General features: G+C 41.3%; 1 protein-coding gene across 1 annotated transcript; it reads left to right on the top strand.

The window, feature by feature from the left end:
• Window positions 1-1,807: 1,807 nt before the first annotated feature.
• On the top strand, window positions 1,808-25,022 carry LOC311132088 (interferon-induced very large GTPase 1-like; the record flags this gene model as incomplete). The annotated part of the gene is given in 8 exon segments (XM_084165263.1): window positions 1,808-1,837; window positions 1,839-1,885; window positions 2,245-2,342; window positions 3,489-3,580; window positions 18,965-19,091; window positions 19,598-19,855; window positions 19,969-20,229; window positions 20,341-25,022. Coding segments are annotated over 8 exon segments (5,589 nt in total). The 5' UTR covers window positions 1,808-1,813.
• Window positions 25,023-26,926: the final 1,904 nt, after the last annotated feature.

Raw genomic sequence — 26,926 nt, 5'->3', positions numbered from 1 at the left:
CCTTGTGTACGGTCACTCAACTATCATCTGCAAAGTATACTGAGCACAAGTCGTCACCTAGACAGTCTAGTAAAAGCACTACAGCAGTCACTCAAACGCCAATTCCATGGGGTGTTTGTGAATGTCAGAATGGAGCACTCGGATGAACAGGCAACAAAACGTCCATTTGGTGACAATGTATACATAATGGCTGCACTGCTGGACCCAACTTTCTGCCTGTTCTGGCTTGATCATGATGTCCTCATACCACATGAATATAAAGTTGAATTGAAGGAGTCTGATTGGTAGGTACAATGCATTGCAACATGCAATGTTTTCTATGCCACTTGCATTCAAATAATAATGATTTGTTTTCATGTATAATGTATCCTGTTATATTCTTGATTATATACATCATTTTATGAATTTATTTAATGTTTTCGCTGAGGCACGGAAAGTCACCGTTACGGAGAGCAGTAGTGGAGAAGAAGAAGAACAACCACCTGCCAAAACCTCCAGACTGTTCTCTGGCTACCGCAACAAGATCAGCAAGAAGAAAGGAGACATAAAGTCATCTGTCAGAGCAGAGATTATTCGCTACATTCAAGTATCTTCTGATGAAAATGAAATTGATTGCTTGGATTTTTGGAGAATCCATGCGAAATACTTTCCAAGGCTCAAGCAGGTAGCAATGACAGTGTTGGCTGTGCCTGCCACCAGTGCCCCAGTGGAGAGAGTGTTTAGTCATGGAGGCCTCATCATGCGCCCTCATCGTGCCAGGCTCAGCGCAAGAACGCTGACAAACTTGATCTTTCTGAAATGTAACCTGTCTGCAACAGAAATGTTCTCTGTCTTAGGGCACAGGACGTAATTTTCTACTTGTTACAGGAAATGGTGTTTCTGTTATAAAGTGTCCAGGTCAGTAAGTATATTTTAGGTATATAGAACACTTTAGTAGTGCCGTTATTGAACAGTTGTCAGTCATTTTGGTTTACATTTATACTTGTCATTTATCTTCCCTCACCTACAGATGTTCTGTTTGTGTGACAGAATGAAGTGAAATATAGACAATGTCTGCCACAAAATACCATGCAATCTGTAGCTCAGCTGGTAGAGCACGGCGCTTGTAACGCCAATGTAGTGGGTTCGATCCACAGGACCCAAAAAAATAAAAATTATAATAATATGCCATTTAGCAGACGCTTTTATCCAAAGCGACTTACAGTCATGCGTGCATACATTTTTTTGTGTATGGGTGGTCCCAGGGATCGAACCCACTACCTTGGCGTTACAAGCGCCGCGCTCTACCAGCTGAGCTACAGAGGATGCACACGCATGACTGTAAGTCGCTTTGGATAAAAGCGTCTGCTAAATGGCATATTATATTATATTATATTATATTAAAATGTTATGTTAGCTTTTTTTCATATCCGTTACAGTTACTTTTACTTTTTAGAATAAGGCTGTAACGTAACGAAATGTGGAAAAAGTCAAAGGGTCTGAATACTTTCCAAATGCACTGTATATATATATTAAACATTACACCAACTAGCTAAATGTTCATTCTTGAATCTGTGCCATTGAAAACTTTCTCCAGTCGTCCTCTTCCTAAGCTGCCTCGCCCTAACTAGGCTATTCCCTTACTTTCCCATTTCAAGGAAATGAAACTGAAAGATAAGCATAGATGGACTAAACCAAATTATAACCAAAAAATAATTTCACGTTAATTACATCCTAATAAAACGTAGGCTAATACAGTTTAGGTCTGATAATGTTTGAAATATGATGGCATGAATGTTGTCAGAACGATAAGATAGGTCTGTCATTCTTGCACATGGTTCATCCCACTTTAAGTATCTGGAACGTTTGATTATCCGTTGTCATTGAGCTGCAGAGTGATCAAAAGGTGAGTCGTGTCTCATCAAACTTTGCTTATCAAACTCTTTAATGGCTTAAATCACAGGGCAAGTTTTTATCTTTATTTCAAGAAAGTGAATGTTATACAACCTGTAGGTCTACGAAATTGTAAATCTAATATCACAGTAGTTGATTATACACTAAGCTAGCTGTAGGCTAATATACTTTTTGTGAATGCAAATGTTTGATATGGTAGCATAGCCTAATAGGCTTAGCTTTTTTTCAACATTGTCATGATCCGATTATGCGGCATTCATCATTTTTTGTATTAATTCTATGGGGTGTCTAAATCACTACAACATTTCACTTTACTGTTACGCACATTATTGATGTCCCGTTGTGTGCCAGACATTTTCTGAAAATGAAGTGTCCTCGATGTCACACGCTTTGTGAGGAGGGACAGCCGTTTTGCATGAGATGCAACGCAATCGTCGAGGAAGAGGGAGGTAGGTAGCCTCAGTCCTTTTTCTTTTTCAAGTCATGATGTCATATGTCGGCTGGATTTTTCTCAATTATTCACAAAAATAAACTACAAAATATAAAACGAGATTAGTTTAAAAAAACAATCTATTCACACTAACAAGTAGATTGAATACATACAAAATAAAAAAACATCAATGATAGAAAAAAAGTATATAATAAAAATTTGAAAATTGCACTTTTGAGTATTCGATTTCATTTTGTGAATATTATATTTTACCTGTCAATATCTCATAACCTTTTTATTAAATTAATCATAATTAAATCTGTATTGTATTCCCACAAACTACAACCTATCAAGGAAGTAAAATCCAATGATATGTTCTAAACCCTGTATGACTGACAGGGGGCGCTGTATTGAAGCCACTGCACAGCCATCTTTAGAGTGCTCATTTTAAGTTCCCACTTCAACAAAGAAATACTAAAATACCTATAATATTACATTGAAACATGTTATTTAAATACTGTAGAATTCCATTCATTCCTATGGAAGACTGTTCCTTCTGGGGAGTACCAATATGGCGACTGGTAGCTTCAAAGCCGCTAATTGGCCAATACATAGCATCAGCAATCCAGGGTTTATTTATACATCATTGCCAAAATCTTTGCCTTGCAAAGTGTATAGGCCCTGCCCACAGTTGCCCAGGGATTTTCATGTCCGGTAACTGATAAACTTCACTGAGTGTACAAAACATTAGGAACACCATAGGCCCTGCCTAGGATCAACCAATTCTAACCCTGTGTGGGGGAAAACTAATCTGACCTGGGTCAGTGTCAAGGGGTGGTCCTCTGTAGCTTAGTTCAAGGGTTCCCAAACATTTTCATTCAGGCCCCCCTTCCAGCATTGGGGAACATTCCCCCCCGCACTGGCTTAGTTGGTAGAGCATGATGCTTGCAACGCCAGGATAGTGGGTTCGACTCCCAGGACCACTGTAAGTCGCTTTGGATAAATGGCATAATTATCAATATTACAGTTAGTGCTTTCCCTCTTTGGTGAGATACAATGGAAAATAAAGCATCTGATAATGTTTCACCATCTTTTTGATGTACTGCTACATTTATTTGATTGGCATTGTAACAATAGTCAATCTATTATCCCAAACGTATTTCAGAGCCAGGCAGTCTAAAAGATGTGACCTTTGACCGGGGTAGGAGTGGGGCGACTGAAGACACCCTGCCAATGGATAGCTCCTCAGATGAAGAGGTAGGGTGTGCTGTTGCTCTTTCACACTGAGGTTTTTGCAGATAGAAATGTGTTGTATAACTTATCATGCAGACTCGATAACCTTGTCAGCAGCATACCACCCTGCATCACACTGCTGGCTTGCCTCTGAAGGTAAGCAGGGTTGGTCCTGGTCGGTCCCTGAATAGGAGACCAGATGCTGCTGGAAGTGTTTTTGGGGGACCAGTAGGAGGCACTCTTTCCTCTGGTCTAAATAATATTCCAATGCTCCAGATGGGAGGTTAAATGGGTGTCCTGACTCTCAGTGGTCACTAAAGATCCAATGGCACTTATTGTAAGAATAGGGGTGTTAACCCCAGTGTCCTGGCTAAATTCCCAATCTGGCCCTCATGGCCACCTAATCATCCCCAGCTTCCAATTGGCTCATACATCTCCCCTGTAACTATTCCCCAGGTCGTTGCTGTAAATGAGAATGTGTTATCAGTCAACTTAAGAGTACCAGTCAAAATGTTGGTCACACCTACTCATTCCAGGGATTTTCTTTATTTTTACTATTTTCTACATTGTAGAAAAATTGTGAAGACATCAAAACTATGAAAGAACACACATAGAATCATGTAGTAACCAAAAAAGTGTTAAACAAATCAAAATATATTTTATATTTGAGATTCTTCAAATAACCACCCTTTGCCTTGATTACAGCTTTGCACACTCTTGGCATTCTCTCAACCAGCTTCACCTAGAATGCTTTTCCAACAGTCTTGAAGGAGTTCCCACAAATGCTGAGCACTTGTTGGCTGCTTTTCCTTCACTCTGCGGTCCGACTCATCCCAAACCAATTGGGTTGAGGTCGGGGGATTGTGGAGGCCAGGTCATCTGATGCAGCACTCTATCACTCTCCTTCTTGGTCAAATAGCCCTTACACAGCCTGGAGGTGGGTTGGGTCATTTTCTTGTTGAAAAACAAATGATTGTCCCACTAAGCCCAAACCAGATGGGATGGCGTATCGCTGCAGAATGCTGTGGTAGCCATGCTGGTTAAGTGTGCCTTGAATTCTAAATAAATCACAGACAGTGACACCAGCAAAGCACCCCCACACCATAACACCTCCTCCTCCATGCTATACAGTGGGAAATACACAGACGGAGAGCATCCATTCACCCACACCACGTCTCACAAAGACACGGAGGTTGGAACCAAAAATCACCAATTTGGACTCCAGACCAAAGGACACATTTCCACCGGTCTAATGTCCATTGCTCGTGTTTCTTGGCCCGAGCAAGTCTCTTCATCTTATTGGTGTCCTTTTTTTGCAGCAATTCAACCATGAAGGCCTGATTCATGACCCATGGGGCGGCGCACAATTGGCTCAGCGTCGTCCAGGGTAGGGGAGGGAATGGCTGGCAGGGAGGTAGCTCAGTTGGTAGAGCATGGCGTTTGCAACGCCAGGGTTGTGGGTTCGATTCCCACGGGGGGCCAGTATAAAAAAATACAAATAAAAAAAAAATTCTAAAAAAAAAATTATAATGTATGCACTCACTAACTGTAAGTCGCTCTGGATAAGAGCGTCTGCTAAATGACTAAAATGTAAATGTAAATGATTCACACAGTCCTCTCTGAACAGTTGATGTTGAGATGTGTCTGTTACTTGAATTCTGTGAAGCATTTATGTGGGCTGCAATTTCTGAGTCTGGTAACTCTAATGAACTTATCCTCTGCAGCAGAGGTAACTCTGGGTCTTCCATTCCTTTGGCGGTCCTCATGAGAGCCAGTTTCATCATAGGGCTTGATGGGTTTTGCGACTGCACTTCAAGAAACTTTCAAAGTTCTTAAAATGTTCCGTATTGACTGACCTTCATGTCTTAAAGTAATGATGGACTGTTGTTTCTCTTTGCTTTTTTGAGCTGTTCTTGCCATACTATGGACTTGGTCTTTTATCAAATAGGGCTATCTTCTGTATAACCCCCTTACCTTGTCACAACACAACTGATTGGCTCAAACGCATTAAGAAAGAAAGAAATTCCACAAATTAACTTTGAAGAAGGCACACCTGTTAATTGAAATGCATTCCAGGTGACTACCTCATGAAGCTGGTTGAGAGAATGCCAAGAATGTGCAAAGCTGTTATCAAGGCAAAGGGTGGCTATTTGAAGAATCTCAAATATAAAATATATTTTGATTTGTTTAACACTTTTTTGGTTACTACATGATTCCATATGTGTTATTTCATAGTTTTGATGTCTTCACTATTATTCTACAATGTAAAAAATAGTACAAATAAAGAAAAACCTTTGAATGAGTAGGTGTGTCCAAACTTTTGACTGGTGGTGTACCTGTTAAAATAAGTTATTTATTTTTCTATTTTATTTTACTGTCTGCTCGATATACAGGTAGCTCCAAAAAAATCGGAAACACCATCATAAAGTGTCTTAATAGGGTGTTGGGCCACCACGAACCGCCAGAACAGCTTCAATGCACCTTGGCATAGATGTCTGGAACTCTATTGGAGGGATGCGACACCATTCTTCCACAATAGATTCCATGATTTGGTGTTTTGTTGATGGTGGTGGAAAATGCTGTCTCAGGCGCCGCTCCAGAATCTCCCATAAGTATTCAATTGGGTTGAGATCTGGTGACTGAGACACACACCATTTAAACCCCCCATGCTCCTTTGAGACCCCTCTTTCAAAGTCACTGAGATCTCGTTTTCTAGCGATGGTAGCCAAAATAATGAGCAAGCAGGCATTTTTATACATGAATACCCTAAGCATGATGGGATGTTATTTGCGTAATTATCTCAGGAACCACACCTGCTTTCAATACACTTTGGCTGCATTTAAACATATTTTTTCCACTAATTGGTCTTTTGACCAATCACATCAAATATTTTCACATCAGATCTTCTTCAGAGGTGATCTGATTGGTCAAAAGATCAGAATTGGGCTGCCTGTGTAAAGGCATCCTTTGCAGGGGTGCAACTTTGCTTTTAGAAGTGGGGGGGACATATTTATTTATTAATTATATATTTTTTTCAGTCAGATAAACACTCCAAATAGCCTATCCGACAGCTCGGAGGCCTCACATTCCAATGATAAAACTGGGGGGGGGGGGACAAAAATGCAATTTCAGAATGTGGGGGGGACATGTGTTTTTGCAAAATGCTATAAACTGCCTTCAGAAAGTATTCACACCCCTTGACTTTTTCCACATCTTGTTGTGTTACAGCCTGAATTTAAAATGTATTACATTTAGATTTTGTGCTACTGGCCTACACACAATACCCCGTAATGTCAAAGTGGAATTATGTTTTTTGAAATGTTTACAAATTAATTAAAATTGAAAAGATGAAATGTCTTAAGTCAATAACTATTCAACCCCTTTGTTATGGCAAGCCTAGATAAGCTCAGGAGGAAAAATGTGCTTAACAAGTCACATAATATGTTGCATGGACTCACTCTGTGTGCAATAATAGTGTTTAACATTATTTTTGAATGACTACATCATCTCTGTACCCCACACATACAATTATCTGTAAGGTCCCTCAGTCGAGCAGTGAATTTCAAACACAGATTCAACCACAAAGACCAGGGAGGTTTTCCAATGCCTCGCAAAGAAGGGCACCTATTGGTAGATGGGTAAAAATAAAAACAGCAGACATTGAATATCCTTTTAAGTATGTAATAGTTATTCATTACATCTTGGATGGTGTATCAATACACCCAGTCACTACAAAGATAAAGGAGTCCTTCCTAACTCAGTTGCCGGAGAGGAAGGAAACCGCTCAGGGATTTCACCATGAGGCCAATGGTGACTTTAAAACAGTGACAGAGTTTAATTGCTGTGATAGGAGAAAACGGAGGATGGATCAACAACATTGTAGTTACTCCAAAATACTAAGCTAAATGTGACTCATTTCAGGAAACTAGGCATCCTACAGGAGAGCCATTTGAACGTAAACTTTTTTTAACATCAAAATGCGGGTTATTTTGGCAGAAATGCCTTCTGGAACATGTGAACACTCATGTGCCTTAATAACAAACGTGTATGCCATCTATAAATACGAATAAAATTGTTCAATTACGAGCCTAGTTGGTTTAGCCACAGAAAAAGACAGCAACCTTCCCGCTAGCCATGATTGGCTGTGATAATGAGTGGGCTAGACATGCCGAGAGATGAGTTCGGATTGGTCTGCCATGTTGCACGCGTCTATTTGAGCTGGTCAGTATGTGTAGGTAATCCTGTCTAATGCAGCTTTTTTTAAATATATATATCGCGTGGTAGAACTGCATAAGTGTTGCTCTCCACTTTCTGGAGGACCGAGTTTTGAAATCAGTGGAATTAGAGTATGATAGCTAAGGAGATGAAGAAAACACCTGTCTCTGGATTACATCTTCAAACTAAGGGCAACCATGGCATCCGTAACAGAGAGTGAGAAGCGTCCGTCCATGTATACGGGTAAGATAGTCTAGCGAACTACATTTTCATATATTACACGTTTCTGATTTTGTCAGAAAATAGTTTTCATTTCAAGTTAAAGTGTACTGTTAGCTAGCTAGCTAACATTAGCTGGCCGGCTTGCTAGCTAGCTAACGTTACGTGTATGATCTGTGTAGTAATATTATTCGTATCTCAGAGCCATTTTCTTAGCTAGCTATAGTCTAATGTTAGCTAGCTAACATTGAACCTGGTTGGTTAGCTACCTGCAGATTCATACAGGGTAGTAACGTCATGAGTTGGGATTATGGTTAATTGTTTAGCTAGCTAGCTAGCTACATGTCTTAACAAAAGACTCCACTATGCAAGTAACCATTTCAATAGAATGTTAATGATGTCACTGCAAAAACTGTTGATAGACGTAGCTGTTAAATTTGCTCTGGATGTCTACTCCGATTTCAGAGCACTCTCGTCTGAGCGCAGAATAACTGACACATTTACGAACGCTCAACACCCGTTGAATATGGCCGGTGTCAGTAAACGTTGACAAAAAAGCGTAGATTGTTGCCAGCAGCACAGTTGCCGTCACCAACGCTCTGGATAACATAAGAACAGCCTAACCAGCTCTGCTAGGGCGAGTAAAATGGTCAATGAGCTGTTCTCTCATTTGTGTCTGGAAGTAGCTAGCAAGCTAGCCAACGTTAGCAAGTTAGCTGATCAACCCTTAAAGAGATGGGTGGGGCTAAAGCTTAAGAGGGTGTGAACGATGCTGAATGGGTGTAGAGAAAGAAGGGCTCTCTAGTAGTAGTACCAAAACATTCAAAGGCCATTTTCTCCAAAGTGAGGTTACATGTTTATCAACTTCCAAAGCAGAATTACTTTCCCATTGTTCCTCAACTGTAGTGTGTGATATACCATTTTCTAGCTCTGAGTCTCTACTTTTATCCAATGTAAAAAACACAATTTCAAATTTTGCTACATAAGACCGAATCGAGCCGGTCGGTCACAAATGACAGAGGGGGAAAAAAGGAAGCCTGTATAGAATAAAAATATTCCAAAACATGCATCCTATTTGCAATAAGGCACTAAAGTAAAAATGCAAAAAATGTGGCAAAGAAGTAAACTGTATGTCCCGAATACAAAGCATTATGTTTAGGGAAAATCCAACACAACACATCACTGAGTACCACTCTTCATATTTTCAAACATGGTGGTGGCTGCATGTTATGGGTATGCTTGTCATCGCCAAGGACTAGAGAGTTTTTTTAAGGATAAAAAGAAACGGAATAGAGCTAAGCACAGGCAAAATCCTAGAGGAAAACCTAGTTTAGTCTGCTTTACACCAGAGACCGGGAGAGAAATTCACCTTTCAGCAGAATAATAACCTACAACACAAGGCCAAATCTACACTGGAGTTGCCAAGTTACAGTTTTTACTTAAATCTTCTTGAAAATCTATGGCACGTTTAGAAAGTTGCTCTATAGCCATGATCCCCAAAATCTTGACAAATCTTGAAGAATTGTAAAAAATAATAATGGGCAAATATTGCACATTCCAGGTGTGCACAGCTCTTAGAGACTTACCCAAGAAGACTCACAGCTGTAATCGATGCCAAAGGTGTTTCTAACAAGTATTGACTCAGGGATCTGAATACTTATGCAACGACTATATTTGAGTTATACAATTTTTATGAATCTTTAAAAAATGTTAGAATATTTCTTCCACTTTGACATTACAGAGTAATTTGTGTAGATTGTTAACAAAAAATAACACAATAATATGTGAAGAAATCCACGGGGTCTGAATACTTTTGCAAGGCACAGTGAATTCGGAAAGTATTCAGACCCCTTGACTTTTTCCACATTTTGTTACGTTAGCCTTATTCTAAAATTTCCTCCAGACGTGACGTTTGGCATTCAGGCCAAAGACTTCAATCTTGGTTTCATCAGACCAGAGAATCTTGTTTCTCATGGTCTGAGAGTCCTTTAGGTGCCTTTTAGCAAATCCAAGCGGGCTGTCATGTGCCTTTTACTGAGGAGTGGCTTCCGTTTGGCCACTCTACCATAAAGGCCTGATTGGTGGAGTGCTGCAGAGATGGTTGTCCTTCTGGAAGGTTCTCCCATCTCCACAAAGGAACTCTGGAGCTCTGTCAGAGTGACCATCGGGTTCTTGGTCACCTCTATGACCAAGGCCCTTCTCTCCTGATTGCTCAGTTTGGCTGGGCTGCCAGCGCTAAGAAGAGTCTTGATGGTTCCAAACTTCTTCCATTTCAGAATGATGGGGGGGGGGGGGGGTGCGGAGCTAGCATGTTGGAGTGAATGGCTGTGTTTGAGAGAGGCTCCCGCTACTTTTTACGAAACAATCTAACTTAACTTACCGTACTTTTTACACCATAAGTATCTTTTTAATACAATAGTGTAACTTTTTATGTCAACATGTCGAGTAGTAGGCGACTAAAGGACAAGAAATCGTAATTGGAGGCCTCCTCCCCACCAAACAACGAGACAGCCATGGCGGAAGGCACCTGTAATAATGTGACACTTTCAGAACTTACCGTGGCTCTGGGAGAACTAAGTGTTGGTATAGCTGAGGATTTCAAGGCTGCTATTGCTGAACTGGACACCAAAATCGAGAGCACCATTTGAACGGTTGCTTTGCAGGGCCAGAGTATTGTGGACCTTGAGAAGGCTTCTGAATTCAACGCTGGTAGGATAGACGAGTTAGAGAAGCAATGCACGTCCTTGCAGGAGAGTGTGCAGAGGCTTTCCGTGAAAGTTGTCAACTTAGAGGGCCAGTCAAGATATCATAACCTTCGCATTGTTGGTCTGGCAGAGGGGGTGGAGGCTGGCTCTCGCCCCACCGACTTCTTCGCCAAGCTACTGAGGGATACAATGGGATCGGAAGTTTTGGCTTCGGATCCACAGCTGGACCGTGCACATCGCGCTCTTGTCCCCGTGCCTAGACCGTGCCAACGTCCTCGCCCAGTAATCATCTGTTGTCATAGTTTCAAGACCAAGGATCTTATCCTGCGTGAGGCTCGAATGAGGGGTAACCTGTTACATAAAGGACATCCCTTCCGTGTCTATGATGATTACGCGCCGGCTACAGGGATGTCATGACCAAACTCTACAAACTCCATCTTCGCCCAGCCTTACTCTTACCTGCCAGACTCAGGATAACCCTTCCTTCTGGTGAGAAGATTTGTCTCTCCTCGGTTTTGGACGCAGAGAAGTTTATCCGGGAATACACACCAATCCCCCGTACGGGTTATAGCGCCTTTTCATTGTGTGTTAGGGTCTGCTCATGGACTCTAATCCATACTGTGCCATAGCGGGGGAAATCTTATTAAACTGTTTCAGCAAGTTTTATTGTTGTTCCCGGACACGTAGGACGCGGACCCGGCCACTGGAGGGCGATCTGAGCTTTCATTTCACTTTCATTCTGGCTGGACGACTGACCTGTCGTTGGATTTTAGAGCGATGCCAGTTTGATTGGCTTGCCAGGTTTGATCATTGAGACTTTCGAATGGATGTCCTTATATTCCCCCATTTTTGTTTTGTTTCATTATTTATTTATTTATTTATCAATTCTTACTTATTATTATTATTATTATTATTATTAATATACCTTTTTTTTTTGCAGGAGGCTGGTGGTGATGGTTGGGGCGGGGCAGATGGGGTGGCATCGGACACCTGGAAATCATGTTGGTGTTTTGTGCCATTCCACTGGTTCTGCTCCGGTCATTGCCGTGGGCCCGCTCTCCCCAATTAGGTTCCCATCAGCCTCCTGTGGTGTTTTTGTGTGTTTATGTATGTACAGTGAGAGAAAAAAGTATTTGATCCCCTGCTGATTTTGTACATTTGCACACTGACAACGACATGATCAGTCTATAATTTTAATGGTAGATTTATTTGAACAGTGAGAGACAGAATAACAACATTTTAATGAAGGAAATAAGTATTTGACCCCTCTGCAAAACATGACTTAGTAGCAAAACCCTTGTTGACAATCACAGAGGTCAGACGTTTCTTGTAGTTGGCCACCAGGTTTGCACACATCTCAGGAGGGATTTTGTCCCACTCCTCTTTGCAGATCTTCTCCAAGTCATTAAGGTTTCGAGGCTGACGTTTGGCAACTCTAACCTTCAGCTCCCTCCACAGATTTTCTATGGGATTAAGGTCTGGAGACTGGCTAGGCCACTCCAGGACCTTAATGTGCTTCTTCTTGAGCCACTCCTTTGTTGCCTTGGCCGTGTGTTTTGGGTCATTGTCATGCTGGAACACCCATCCACGACCCATTTTCAATGCCCTGGCTGAGGGAAGGAGGTTCTCACCCACGATTTGACGGTACATGGCCCCGTCCATCGTCCCTTTGATGCGGTGAAGTTGTCCTGTCCCCTTAGCAGAAAAACACCCCCAAAGCATAATGTTTCCACCTCCATGTTTGACGGTGGGAATGGTGTTCTTGGGGTCATAGGCAGCATTCCTCCTCCTCCAAACACGGCGAGTTGAGTTGATGCCAAAGAGTTCTCCTCTGAATCATTCAGATGTTCATTGGCAAACTTCAGACGGCCCTGTATATGTGCTTTCTTGAGCAGGGGGACCTTGCGGGCGCTGCAGGATTTCAGTCCTTCACGGCGTAGTGTGTTACCAATTGTTTTCTTGGTGACTATGGTCCCAGCTGCCTTGAGATCATTGACAAGATCCTCCCATGTAGTTCTGGGCTGATTCCTCACTGTTCTCATGATCATTGCAACTCCACGAGGTGAGATCTTGCATGGAGCCCCACGCCGAGGGAGATTGACTGTTCTTTTGTGTTTCTTCCATTTGCGAATAATCGCACCAACTGTTGTCACCTTCTCACCAAGCTGCTTAGCGATGGTCTTGTAGCCCATTCCAGCCTTGTGTAGGTCTACAATCTTGCCCCTGACATCCTTGGAGAGCTCTTTGGTCTTGGCCATGGTGGAGAGTTTGGAATCTGATTGATTGATTGCTTCTGTGGACAGGTGTCTTTTATACAGGTAACAAGCTGAGATTAGGAGCACTCCCTTTAAGAGTGTGCTCCTAATCTCAGCTCGTTACCTGTATAAAAGACACCTGGGAGCCAGAAATCTTTCTGATTGAGAGGGGGTCAAACTTATTTCCCTCATTAAAATGCAAATTAATTTATAACATTGTTGACATGCGTTTTTCTGGATTTCTTTGTTGTTATTCTGTCTCTCACTGTTCAAATAAACCTACCATTAAAATTATAGACTGATCATTTCTTTGTCAGTGGGCAAAAGTACAAAATCAGCAGGGGATCAAATACTTTATTCCCTCACTGTATGTATGTATATATATGTGTGTGTGTGTGTGTGTGTGTGTGTGTGTACATATAAGTATTATTTGTACTTTATTGTTTTCTAATCATTTTATATATTTTACATTTTAATTTAGTTTATATTTTTTAAATTTGTATTTAATTTAAAAAAGAAGTGTATATGTGTGTATATGTGTATGTATACAGTACCAGTCAAAAGTTTGGACACACCTACTCATTCAAGGGTTTTTCTTTATTTTTACTATTTTTTACATTGTAGAATAATAGTGAAGACATCAAAAATGTGAAATAACACATATGGAAACATGTAGTGACCAAAGAAGTGTTAATATTTTATATTTGAGATTCTTCAAAGTAGCCTCCATTTGCCTTGATGACAGCTTTGGATACTGCTCAAGTGTAAGTGCTACATATGCTGCTCTTGATGGTTTGGTGCGCTTTCATACCTTTTTATTGAGTTGGACGTTATGCAGGCCACCATAGGAACTACAAACGAGAGGAGGGCAGGCTTACATTTACTTCCTGGAATGTCAAGGGTTTAAACGAACTAATCAAGAGAGGCAAGGTCCTAGCCCACTTGAAATAACTCTCATCTGATATTATATTTTTGCAAGAAACCCATCTGAAAAACAATTCTCATAGCTAACTTAAATGTAGGTGGGTGGGTGAAGTGTATCATTCTAGCTTCTCCGCCAAAACGAGAGGCACAGCGATTCTGGTACGGAAAGAAATCCCCTTTCTACATAAAACCACTATTGCGGATAAAGAGGGTCGCTATGTGATCGTAATAGGAGAGATCCATTCTACTTCTGTAACTCTACTGAATATCTATGGGCCAAACATTGAAACCCCACCTTTTTCAAAAGAGTCCTTGCCCTGATTCCAGATATCTCCCATACTAACCTGGTCATTGGGGGGAACTTAACTGTGTGCTAGACCAATATTTGGATAGATCCTCTACCCGGCGTACCCCTACCTCCTATTCAAGCGAATTCTTGTATACCTACATAAAAAAATTCTAATTTATTTGATATTTGGAGGATCTCCAACCCTACGGGTAGGGAATACTCCTTTCACTCTTATGTTCACAATGTTTATATCCGAATGGACTACTTTTTGGTTGATACTAAATTACTCCCTTATATCTGTAATGTAAGGTATCATGATATTATAATCTCTGACCACAGTCCACTCACCTTTTCCTTGAGATTGGTTGACATCGTATCAAGCGAGAGGGTCTGGAGGCTTAATCCTCAGCTCCTCACAGAACCGACATTCTGTGAACATTTTAAAGACCAAATTATGTTTTTCTTTTTATCTGCAACTGGGAAATTACTCTCTTCCCCCAAGGACATCAATTACATATTCCGTTAGTTTTACGAGACTCTATATACATCTAAAGCAGATCCTAATCCCTTAATAATGCAAAACCTTTTGGAGGACTGTAATCTCCCTGCCCTGAACCAGGAAGATTCTAACTTCCTGAATAAGGAAATATCTCTCTGAGAAATTCGAGAAACAATTACATCTCTAAAGAGTGGCAAGACCCCAGGCCCAGATGGATTCCCTGGTGAATTCTATAAAACATTCAGCAACATTCTCTCTCCCTACCTGCACAAACTGTTTGTTCAGGCCAATGAGGATGGAGCTCTCCCACCTACTTTGGATGAGGCAGTTATTTCAGTAAAAAAAAAAAAGGGTAAATATCTGGAAGAAGTAGGGTCATACAGACCAATATCTCTCCTCAATACAGACCAAAAGATCTTAGCAAAAACTCTGGCTAACAGGCTTAGCACTTTAGTGGGCAAATTGGTCCATTCGGACCAGACCGGCTTTATCCCTAACAGAAACTCATTCTTCAGTCTCAGGCGCCTCTTCAACATGATGTATTCTCAGAGGTTACCCAACGTGGACCTTGCTGTTATATCTCTTGACGCCGAAAAGGCCTTTGACCAGGTTGAGCGGTCGACCTCATGGCTTGGTTTTTGCTCTGACATGCACTGTCAACTGTGGGACCTTATATAGACAGGTGTCTGCCTTTCCAAATCATGTCCAATCAATTGAATTTACTACAGGTGGACTTCAATCAAGTTGTAGAAACATCTCAAGGATGATGAATGGAAACAGGATGCACCTGAGCTCAATTTCGAGTCTCATAGCAAAACGTCTGATTACTTATGTAAACGTGATATTTCAGTTTGTTATTTTTAATACATTTGCAAACATTTCTAAAAACCTATTTTCGCTTTGTCATTATGGGGTATTGTGTATTGATGAGCACATTTTTTTATTTAATCAATTTTAGAACAAGGCTGTAACGTAGCAAAATGTGGAAAAAGTCAAGGGGTCTGAATACTTTCCGAATGCACTGTATATATTTTGGAAACTCTTCATATACATTATATACAGTGCCTAGTTAACGTCTACACACCCCTTGCACAAATTCAAATTGTTCTGCCTTAAAATTCAATCTAAAAAGTGGTTATATTAGATTTTTTCTTACCTGTTGACACAACCTACTCCACATTTTCAAAGTGTATAAAATATTTATATAACATTTTCCAAATTAATAAAACGATGTATTGATTGCGTATGTGTTTACACCCCAGAGGTCATTCTTGGTGGAAGCCCCTTTGGCAGCCATTACAGCTGAGAATCATTTTGAAAAGGATTCTACCAACTTTGCAAATCTCTTAGGGTAACATACTGTATATCCATTGTTTTTGTCAGAATTGCTCATGCTCAGTAAATTTGGTTGGGAATCATTGATGGAGAGCAATATTTAAGCCTTGTCTCTGATTTTCAAGCAGATTTAAGTCAGGACTGAAACTGTACCGCTAAAAAAATAAAAATAAAATGCAGGTCTTCCTCTTAACTTTTTACCTGTGCTTTGCTCCTTTCATATTTATTTTGATCCTGACAAACTCCCCAGTCCCTGCCATTGACAAGCATACCAATAACATGATGCTGCCACCACAATAATTTGAGTGTTCCTACGTGGTGCAGACTCAGTCCTGACTTAAATTTGCTTGAACAGCAGGTTTAAATATTGCTGTCTGTCAATGATTCCCAACCAAATTTACTGAGCTTGAGCAATTTGGACAAAAACAATGGATATACACTCAGTGGCCAGTTTATTACGTACACCCTCTAGTACCGGGTCGGACTCCCCTTTGCCATGAAGGGATGCACCTGGTCAGCAACAATGTTCAGATACGCTGTGGCGTTTAATTGGTATCAAGGGACATAATGTGTGCCAGGAAAACATTCCCCACACCAGTACACAACCGCCCCCAGCCTGTACTGTTGACTCCAGGCAGGATGGGTCCATGGACTCATGCTGTTTACGCCAAATCCTGACTCTGCCATCAGCATGACGCAACAGGAACCAGTATTCGTCGGACCAGGCAATGTTTTTCCACTCCTCTATTGTCCAGTATTGGTTATCATGTTCGTGCCCACTGGATCCACTTCTTTTTGTTTTAACCTGATAGGAGTGGAACACGCTGTGGTCGTCTGCTGCAATAGCCCATCCGTGACAAGAATCGACGAGTTGTGCGTTCTGAGATGCCGTTCTGCAAACCACTGTTGTACTGCGCCCACGATTCTTGCCATTCTCCCTCGACCTCTCTCATCAACGAGCAGTTTCCTCCCTACAGGACTGCCGCTGACTGGATGTTTTATGTTTGTCACACCATTTTCGGTATACTCTAGACACTGTCGTGCGTGAAAAGCCCAGGAGGCCGTCCATTTCTGAGATACTGGATCCGGCACGCCAGGCACCGACGATCATACCACGCTCAAAGTCGCTTAGGTCACTAGTTTTGCCCATTCTAACGTTCAATCCAATAGTAAATAAATGCCTTGATGCCTGTCTACCTGCTTTATATAACAAGCCACGACCACGTGACTCACAGCTATCCATTTTCGTGAATGGGGTGGTGTACCTAATAAACTGCCGTCTGAGTGTATATAGCTCTAAGAGTTGTGTAAAGTTGGTAGAATCTTATTCAAAATTATTCACAGCTGTAATTGCTGCCAAAGGTGCTTCCACCAATATTCCCCCTGGGGTGTGAAGACACGCAATCAAGACATCTTTGTTTTTGTATTTTTTATTAATTGGACAATTTACTGTTCTTTCACTTTAAAATGCGGTGTAGGTTGTGTAGATCCGTAGGAAAACAAATCTAATTTAATCCCTTTTTAGATTTAATTTTAAGGCAGCAAAATGTGAAGACTGTGCAGAGTGTGTGTGGGCGATTCCATGCCAGAAAGGCACAAAAATATATTTGGTATCTCAGATTGTTCTGAAAACTCTCACATAGAAACTTCATTGGGAGGAAGTATGTTTGATATGCTTTTTACATTTGTTTCACCATTTTTTTGAAAATGATGATGAAAGTGGCTGTTTTAGGCCCTTATTAAAGGTGATGCATGGTCAATCCGGTATCTGCATTGGCCGTGCAGCATTTACGATGATATGGCCTCTGCAGAACCAGGGCATTCATACTTTTTGCGCTTCACGGAGCAGCGCGGAGCTGTTGACAAGGAAGTTGTCAAGGAAGTACGTTTATACAGGACCTCCCGCCCCCACCTACTGTCAAATAATCATGTCAAATCGGAGCTATACGGAGCCCTTCACGTTGTTCTAAAATTTGAGAGGCGCACAGCGATGCGGTACAAAGCTCAATTTGGCCTCTGCGTGCCTCCGGAGGATCCGCCATTGCGTCACACTATCCATACGGCGCCTCCGACCACATTTTCGGATCAAGCATAAATTGGCTTTTAGACCTATACCTGCCTCTTGTAAGACCCTATGATCCTTGAACCGCAAATGATACAAACAACATCTTGGTGTCATTATACTCCTTATAGTGTTCTCTAAAATATGGAGTATGTCTAGATAAAAATAAATATGTCACATTAATTTATTCAACATAAAAAATATTAATATGAATATCTCCAAAGTACCCTTTTTGATTTTGCGTATTTTTAGACATATTGTTTGGAACAATATACTTTTGAAACACGTCACATTTCCAAAATGAGTGCTCTGCTACTTTTTCAGCTAATAGGGAGAATTATCTAACAAAATAACTACATTTTGGCATTCACCTAATCATAAACCTATTTACATATAATGGAAATTAGGGTACATTTGTGGACAAAATTCGAATTTATTAAAAAATATATATATGTTGATTAAATTAATGTGAAGAATTGTATTTCAGAATCTAGACATACTCCATAGTTTAGAACACACTATAAGGAGTATAATCACACCAGGATGTTATCTGTATTATGTACAGTTCATGGGTCATAGGGTCTTACTGGAGGCATATATAGGTCTAAAAAGGGCCTAAAAGGACCACTTTCATCATGATTTTCAAAACATTTAAAAGGTATATTAAACATCCAAGTTTCTATGTGAGAATTGCCAGAATAATCTGAGATACAAAAGGTGTTTTTGGGCTTTCCTGGCATGGAATCGCCCTTGTTGACTTTCACTAGGCACTGTACATATTGTAGTTGTCCTTAAAATGTGCACTCTTTTATCAAGTACATTGCAATATGCAGTGTGGGGATTTTTTTCTTCTTCATTCAATTGACTTTATTTCTAGCTGTAGACGTTTTACTTTTAATTTGAAGGACTTTCATGATGCAAGTGATCTATTCCTTGACTTATACCTTGGGAAAGATGAGGACACATCTCAGAGAGTACAAGCTGACAGTCTGGAGACAGAGCCATCTCAACAGATGGATGCTGCTGTAGCAGGTACTTCAATAATATTAGAGGAATTATACTGTATCTCTGAATTCTTGACAACCGTAGAGTATACTTTATCATTTAATAAAATCAATATCAGTTGCTTTTCATTCACATAAACACTGCATGTATGCTTATTTGCATTGAAAAGTATAGGGAGCGTTACTTTATTCACTGTGAATGGCGATCAGCCTTTACTGCGCTGGTTGTAACTGTTTAAAACATATTTCACTTGTTTTTCAGTATTTATCACTATTTCACTACTATTATTATTTTACTATTATTATTATTATTATAGCATAACAACAGTAGTGATGATGCAGTATAATAGCATGTATTTATAAACTTTTCATGACTGAAAAGAGAGTTGTGTTGAAGACTCATTATGTACAGTCAAACAATAATTTCAGGTTTGTGATTGGCTGCTATATCACATTTCCTAGAGATGAAACATTTATATATTTCTGGGGTATATACTTGCAAGTTATTCCCAAAAATGTTGCTCTCTTCCACAGAGCTCTCCTCCCCTGGAGAGATAACAGTTCACTTTGTTGGCAGTGACTCTGTTTCTCTGAGCTGGCTTCCTTCTGACCCTGCACGGAGTTACGAGTTGACCTACTCCTGCGACACCCAGAGAGAGATCCTGTCTATCCAAGGTTCCAACAGCGCTGATGTGGAAGGCCTGTTTCCAGGGACGGAGTACACTTTCAGCATCACATCGGTCACTGAAGATAGGAATCTGAGCGCAGTGATCACAATGTCCATGTATACAAGTAAGTGCAATGATTAAAACATTTCCTCTTCATTACAGGGAGAATTATGTTTGACTTGTATTTTCATTTTGCAAGTTGTAATTGAATTAGGCCCTTTTTTGTCCTTTTTGCAGAACCCGTGCCACCTGATAAGGTAAAGATTGACCAAGTCAGCAGGGAATCAGTGTCTCTGAGTTGGGACAAACCGATTGGTGTCGTTGAGGCATGTCTCGTGACCTGTTCCTGTGATGGAGAGGAAGTCCAGAAGATAACAACAGAGTCCAACACCCTGACCTTCTCCAGTCTGAGTCCAGGTGTCAAGTACTCCTTCCACGTTTCTACGGTGCTGAAGAACGGGACCCAAAGCAAGTCGGCTGTGACATATGGCCGCACAAGTGAGTGTATTAAAACTTTTCACTGTGTTAATGTGACAGGAGGGTGTTTTACAATGGATTGATTGACAACCAAGGAGGTCAGATCTGAAACCGTTATTTGTTCCGCCACAGAAACCCACCTGGAGAGTTTGCTGCTGGACCTGGGGTTGGAGCAACACTACACAGAGAAGCTCACCCTGAGCACGGTGCTCCAGATAGATGAGAAGACAGTCACAGATGAACCTGCTCAGACTCTCTCAGCCCTGCCATGGACTTTCCTAAAGAGGTTAATGATGGTTAATGTGAATGCTAGGAGTGTAAAATGTACCTCATCAGGAGGTGAGGCAAGTTGTGATGCTTCATTTTGCAACATAGATCTAGATCTGGAGAGTCTGGTTGATAGCCTGGACTCTAGTAATGTTGTAAACCCCTTAGACATTGTGACAGCTCTCTTTCTGTGTTCCAATGGTTTTCTCCAGCAAGAGATGGTTTTGAAAATGTCAATGTGTCAGTTTTCAGTGCCCCTGCTTCTCCACAATTGTGACACAGAAGAGTGCACGCTAATGCTCTGGGCCATGAGAGACATTGTCAAGAAGTTCAGACCGCATTCGTTGGCAGATTCCAGAGGATTTGTTGAAGACAGGATTGTTCTCTCTGACCTCCCCATGGTCTCTTTTGTCAGATTGGGCGAGTGTTCTTTGTCCAAGTCTCAGATTCTAAACAAGCTACTGAGTAATCCTCAACAGTATCACGACACGTTTGTCCACCACGACATGGAATGTGGTGATAGCCCAAGGAGAATATCCAATGGATTGGTTGAGATAAGCTGGTACCTCCCAAGTGGGAAAAAAAACATTGATATTTTCGGTGAAGCTATTGCTGTAACCAATCTTAGAGGGGACATCAGTTCTTTTGAAACACAATATTCCTTTCTTTGCCAGACCTCTGCAGCAGTCTTTGTGTTCTTTGACAACCTGGACACCAAGTACAAGCTACTGACCAGCCAACACACCAAGGCTCAGCTGTTTCTAGTGGGTGACACACAGAGCAAGAGCTTCAGCATTGATGCTTTGAAGAAAGCAGCAGCAGAGTTGAACTTGAAGAAAAGCAGCATCATCCTGAAGACCAAACAGATAAATGATGCAGACTTTGTGAAGAACCTGCGAAACACAGTTGGTGAGTTGATTAAGAATTCAAAGTCCAAAATGCCATTGGAGCAGATGGCTGAAGTGGCACATGAGCTTGGAATCCTGGTTGATGAGGACTGCAAAGAATGTCAGAGTGCCAAGAAAAATGCTGACGCAATCACGTCAAAAATTCATCACACACCACAGTATAAGGAAAGTCAGCTTCCCTTGCAAGGACAGATCTGGAAGGAGCTGGCACGTCTAGAGAAGGAGGAATGCAGACTGCGGAAAGCTGGGAACCAGAACCTAGAGATGTACAAAAGTGAACTCCAAACAGAGAAGAGACAACTTAGGGAACAGCAAAGGAGGTATGACATGTCAGAGGCAATGACCTGCTTCATAAATGCAATATCAAGCACAGGGCTAGAAAGGTCCTACTTCTTGAAATGGATGAGAATGAACCTGGACAATATGGCTCGTAAAAACCTTTCTAGCCTTAGAGAACTGTACAAAGAAAAGTCTCAGAATTCATCTGAAAACAAAGATGAAATTGAGGACCTTGACAGACAGATTTCAAACAGTTCTTTGGGAACTGAGCATTTCTTACGTGAAATGGGTCAACTGTATGAATCTGCAGCCTTACTGGAAGAAACTGAAGAGTCAAGGCAACAACTAAAGCACCTGCCCAGACTATGTGCTGAGTTGCTTCTGGATGGGTTTCCTCTGGAACTGGTGGATGGAGACGCGTCTAACATACCTATGAGATGGGTGAGTGATGTGTTGCATCAGCTCAATATCTTGGTGCAACCGAAGAGCAAGATCCTGGTGGTAACCGTTCTAGGTGTTCAGAGCACGGGAAAGTCCACTCTATTGAACACAATGTTTGGAGTGCAGTTCGCAGTCAGTAGCGGCAGATGCACAAGAGGGGCCTTCATGCTGCTCATTAAAGTCAAAGACGACTTCAAAAAAAAGCTGAACTGCGACTTCTTAGTGATCATCGACACAGAAGGGCTGAAGTCGCCGGAGCTGGCACAGCTTAATGACAGCTACGAGCATGACAATGAGCTAGCCACACTTGTTGTTGGGCTGAGTGATGTCACAATAATCAATATTGCCATGGAGAACTCGACAGAGATGAAGGACATCCTGCAGATCGTGGTCCACGCTTTTCTCCGGATGAAAGAGGTGGGAAAGAAACCCAAGTGTCAGTTCGTCCACCAGAACGTGGCTGATGTCTCGGCACATGATAAGAACATGAGAGACCGGAAATTGCTGCTAGAGCAATTGAACGAGATGACCCAGGCAGCAGCCAGAATGGAAAACAAGGAGGAGAACAAGAGCTTCACTGATGTGATGGAGTACAACCCGGAAACTGGTAACTGGTACATCCCTGGACTTTGGCACGGAAACCCCCCAATGGCACCCGTCAACGCCGGTTACAGTGAGTCCGTATACGAGTTCAAAAAGAACATGATCGAGGTCTTCCAGAACTGTGAAGCCTCTAGGAACAACATCATGGACTTTCTGGAGTGGACCAAAAGCCTGTGGAATGCTGTGAAGTATGAAAACTTCATCTTCAGCTTCAGAAACAGTCTGGTGGCTGATGCTTACATGAAGTTGTGCATTGAGTTCAGTAAGTGGGAATGGTCATTCAGAAAGCACATGCACACATGGATGACAAATGCTGAAATAAGGATTTCCAACTTCGGGACAATAGCAATGAAATATCAAACAGAAGACGTGAGGGATTTTCTCCGTCATTTGAAAAGTGAAGCCTCAATAGAACTTGTCAAATGGGAAAAGACACTTCTTGACAACCTGACCAAGTACTATGAACAGGCAGATGGACATGTCTACTTGGTGGAGAGATACAGAGAGGATTTTGCAAACAGCACCAAAAGTCTTAAAAGGGAGATAGAAAACTCTGTTCTAAGTAAACTGGAAGCTGATGTTGAGATTCAACAAGGAATGAACAAGCTTGACACAATCAAGAAGAACTACACAGTGGTGATGGAGAAAAGGGTGCTGAAGTTGCTTGAGGACTGCAGAAAGAACAAATATCAGAGGTCAGATCAGGAGCTTGACAGAGAATTTGAAAAGGTGTGGGAGGAAACTGTGAAGGAGCTCTCTTTTACAGGATTGAAGAAAGAAGACATTGTGAGCCATGTTCTCAACCTGCTCCGGTCTAACATGATGCAGAAGGCAGTGAATGAAAAGTTGAACAAAGTGAAACTTGAAGATCATGGAACAAAACCCTTCATAGTCTCTCCCAAGGGGTTCTTAAAGAAGTTAGTGAAGAGCATTTACACGGATGAGAACACAAGAAAAACCCAGGCCATGGCAGACAACCTCATAGCCAAATGCCAAGAGTTTGTGGGAGAGACTGTTCAAAAGAAAACAAACTACCATGACACATACATTCAAGAGATCCTGCACATGATTGAAGAGAAGTTGGAAGCCAACAAAAATCTTGGGACAAGCGATACATTTGAAGTCTCCATTAAATTGTACATTTGTGGGTTTGCATCCAGGGCTTTCCAAGCAATGCATGAACAGTTCATATGTGACAACAATCCTCGTTGGTGCCTTGAACAGTTCAAAGGTAAATACTTGGCAGACTTCAAAGACTTGTTCAGTGGACAAGATCAGTGTCAGAAGAAAGCTGCGGAGTTCACCAGCCTGTGTCTCAGACCTGCAGTAGAAGCCTATGTCACCAATTCTCTAGGTCCAGAAATTGTTGATGAAATGCTGATGGGACAGAATGCCCTTCAATTCAGCTCTCGGACATTTTTCCAGTACTCTATCCTAAAGCAACTGCTGTCAGCATTCAACTTTGACAACTATGTGAGCTACATTTGTCACTATGAAGCCTTTGTCAAGAATTGGATTTTGGATGAAATCTTGAAACGCTTTTCACAAGGGAACAAAATGTTTGAATTGGAGAAGTATCAACTCAATGGGATTATCAAAGTAATCAATGAGGCAATCTCAAAGGCACAGACTGAAGAGAACAGCGACATAAAGGAATTAATTCAGGACATATGCAGGGAACTTGGAGAGAAGCTGGTCATTCCCCAAGATGCGTTGGAAGCCACTATGATCCTCAACAGTTCCAACCAGGAACAGTTTGCCCACTGGCTCGAAACATCTGTGTTGGAGATGGAACAGTCTCTGACAGAAGAATTCCAAAAAGCAGGGGATGTGAAAAAGAAATTGGAAAGACAGAAAATCAAGCCGCAAAACGAGCTGTTCACAAGAGTGTTTGGCTGCGGGAAGCAGTGTCCATTCTGCGAGGCACCATGTGAGGTAGGAGGGGAGGCCCACAATGAGCACTGTGCCTCAATACACAGACCACAGGGACTTGGTCAGTTCAGGTTTAACAACTCAATGAAACTTTGCACTGACATCTGCTCCTCTGCAGTGTTTAGTGAGGGTTCTTTCAAATGCTACGAGACAAATGCAGAATTCCACCCTTTAAAAAAGTACAGAGACATTTTTCCGAACTGGCATATCCCGGCAGATCCCAGCATACAGGCCTCAGACTACTGGAAATATGTGATGGCAAAATTCAACAAGGAATTTGCCATACAGTATGGCGCACATCCTGGAGATATCCCCACTGCCTGGAAACAGATCACAAAGAAACAGGCAGAAAACAGCCTTAGAGAGTCTTTTAGCATGAATTGAGAGCCTCTTCATCATCTTGAAGAAGAATAGCATCTTGAAGAGTAATGATATGTCAAGCCATAGTCAAACTAAATTGTCAAATTTAATACTAAACAAAGAAGATAAATTAATAATAACACAAGACACCTGCTTCATCATTAAGCAGAAGAGTCTGGTGGCTGGAATGATAAACTGTCATACACTTTGCCTCAGTAACTTTTCTGTCCAAGCAATAATAATTTACTGTTTTTGCATATAATCAAAGTTTAGCAACCATTGATACTTAAACTATGATGTGTTGATTGTTTTTTTTATTTACAGTTGAAGTCGGAAGTTTACATACACCTTAGTCAAATACATTTAAACTCAGTTTTTCACAATTCCTGACATTTAATCCTAGTAACAATTCCCTGTCTTAGGTCAGTTACGGTCACTACTTTATTTTAAGAATGTGAAATATCAAAGTAATAGTAGAGAGAATGATTTATTTCAGCTTTTATTTCTTTCATCACATTCCCAGTGGGTTAGAAGTTAACATACACTCAATTAGTATTTGGTAGCATTGCCTTTAAATGGTTTAATTTGGGTCAAACGTTTCGGGTAGCCTTCCACAAGCTTCCTACAATAAGTTGGGTGAATTTTGGCCCATTCCTCCTGACAGAACTGGTGTAACTGAGTCAGGTTTGTAGGCCTCCTTGCTCGCACACGCTTTTTCAGTTCTGCCCACACATTTTCTATAGGATTGAGGTCAAGGCTTTGTGACGGCCACTCCAGTACCTTGACTTTGTTGTCCTTAAGCCATTTTGCCACAACTTTGGAATTATGCTTGGGGTCATTGTCCATTTGGAAGACCCATTTGCGACCAAGCTTTAACTTCCTGACTGATGTCTTGAGATGTTGCTTCAATATATACACATAATTTTCCTTCCTCATGATGCCATCTATTTTATGAAGTGCACCAGTCCCTCCTGCAGCAAAGCACCCCCACAGCATGATGCTGCCACCCCCGTGCGCCACGGTTGGGATGATGTTCTTCGGCTTACAAGCAATCCCCTTTTTCCTCCAAACATAACGACGGGCATTATGTCCAAACCGTTCTATTTTTGTTTCATCAGAGCAGAGGACATTTCTCCAAAACGTACGATCTTTGTCCCCATGTGCAGTTGCAAACCGTAGTCTGTCTTTTTTATGACGGTTTTGGAGCAGTGGCTTCTTCCTTGCTGAGCGGCCTTTCAGGTTATGTCGATATAGGACTCGTTTTACTGTGGATATAGATAATTTTGTACCTGTTTCCTCCAGCATCTTCACAAGGTCCTTTGCTGTTGTTCTGGGATTGATTTGCAGTTTTCGCACCAAAGTACGTTCATCTCTAGGAGACAGAATGCGTCTCCTTCCTGAGCGGTTTGACGGCTGCGTGGTCCCATGGTGTTTATACCTGCGTACTATTGTTTGTACAGATGAACGTGGTACCTTCAGGCGTTTGGAAATTGCTCCCAAGGATGAACCAGACTTGTGGAGATCTACAATTTTCTGTCTGAGGTCTTGGCTGATTTATTTTGATTTTCCCATGATGTCACGCAAAGAGGCACTGAGTTTGAAGGTAGGCCTTGAAATACATCCACAGGTACAGCTCCAATTGACTCAAATGATGTCAATTAGCCTATCAGAAGCTTCTAAAGCCATGACATCATTTTCTGGAATTTTCCAAGCTGTTTAAAGGCACAGTCAACTTAGTGTATGTAAACTTCTGACCCACTGGAATTGTGATACAGTGAATTATAAGTAAAATAATCTGTCTGTAAACAATTGTTGGAAAAATTACTTGTGTCATGCACAAATTAGATGTCCTAACCGACTTGCCAAAACTATAGTTTGTTAAGAAGAAATTTGTGGAGTGGTTGAAAAACAAGTTTTAATGACTCCAA

Source organism: Coregonus lavaretus (assembly GCF_964263955.1).
Source record: "Coregonus lavaretus genome assembly, chromosome: 7".
NCBI classification, from domain to species: domain Eukaryota; kingdom Metazoa; phylum Chordata; class Actinopteri; order Salmoniformes; family Salmonidae; genus Coregonus; species Coregonus lavaretus.
This window is presented reverse-complemented; position numbering and strand designations above follow the sequence as displayed.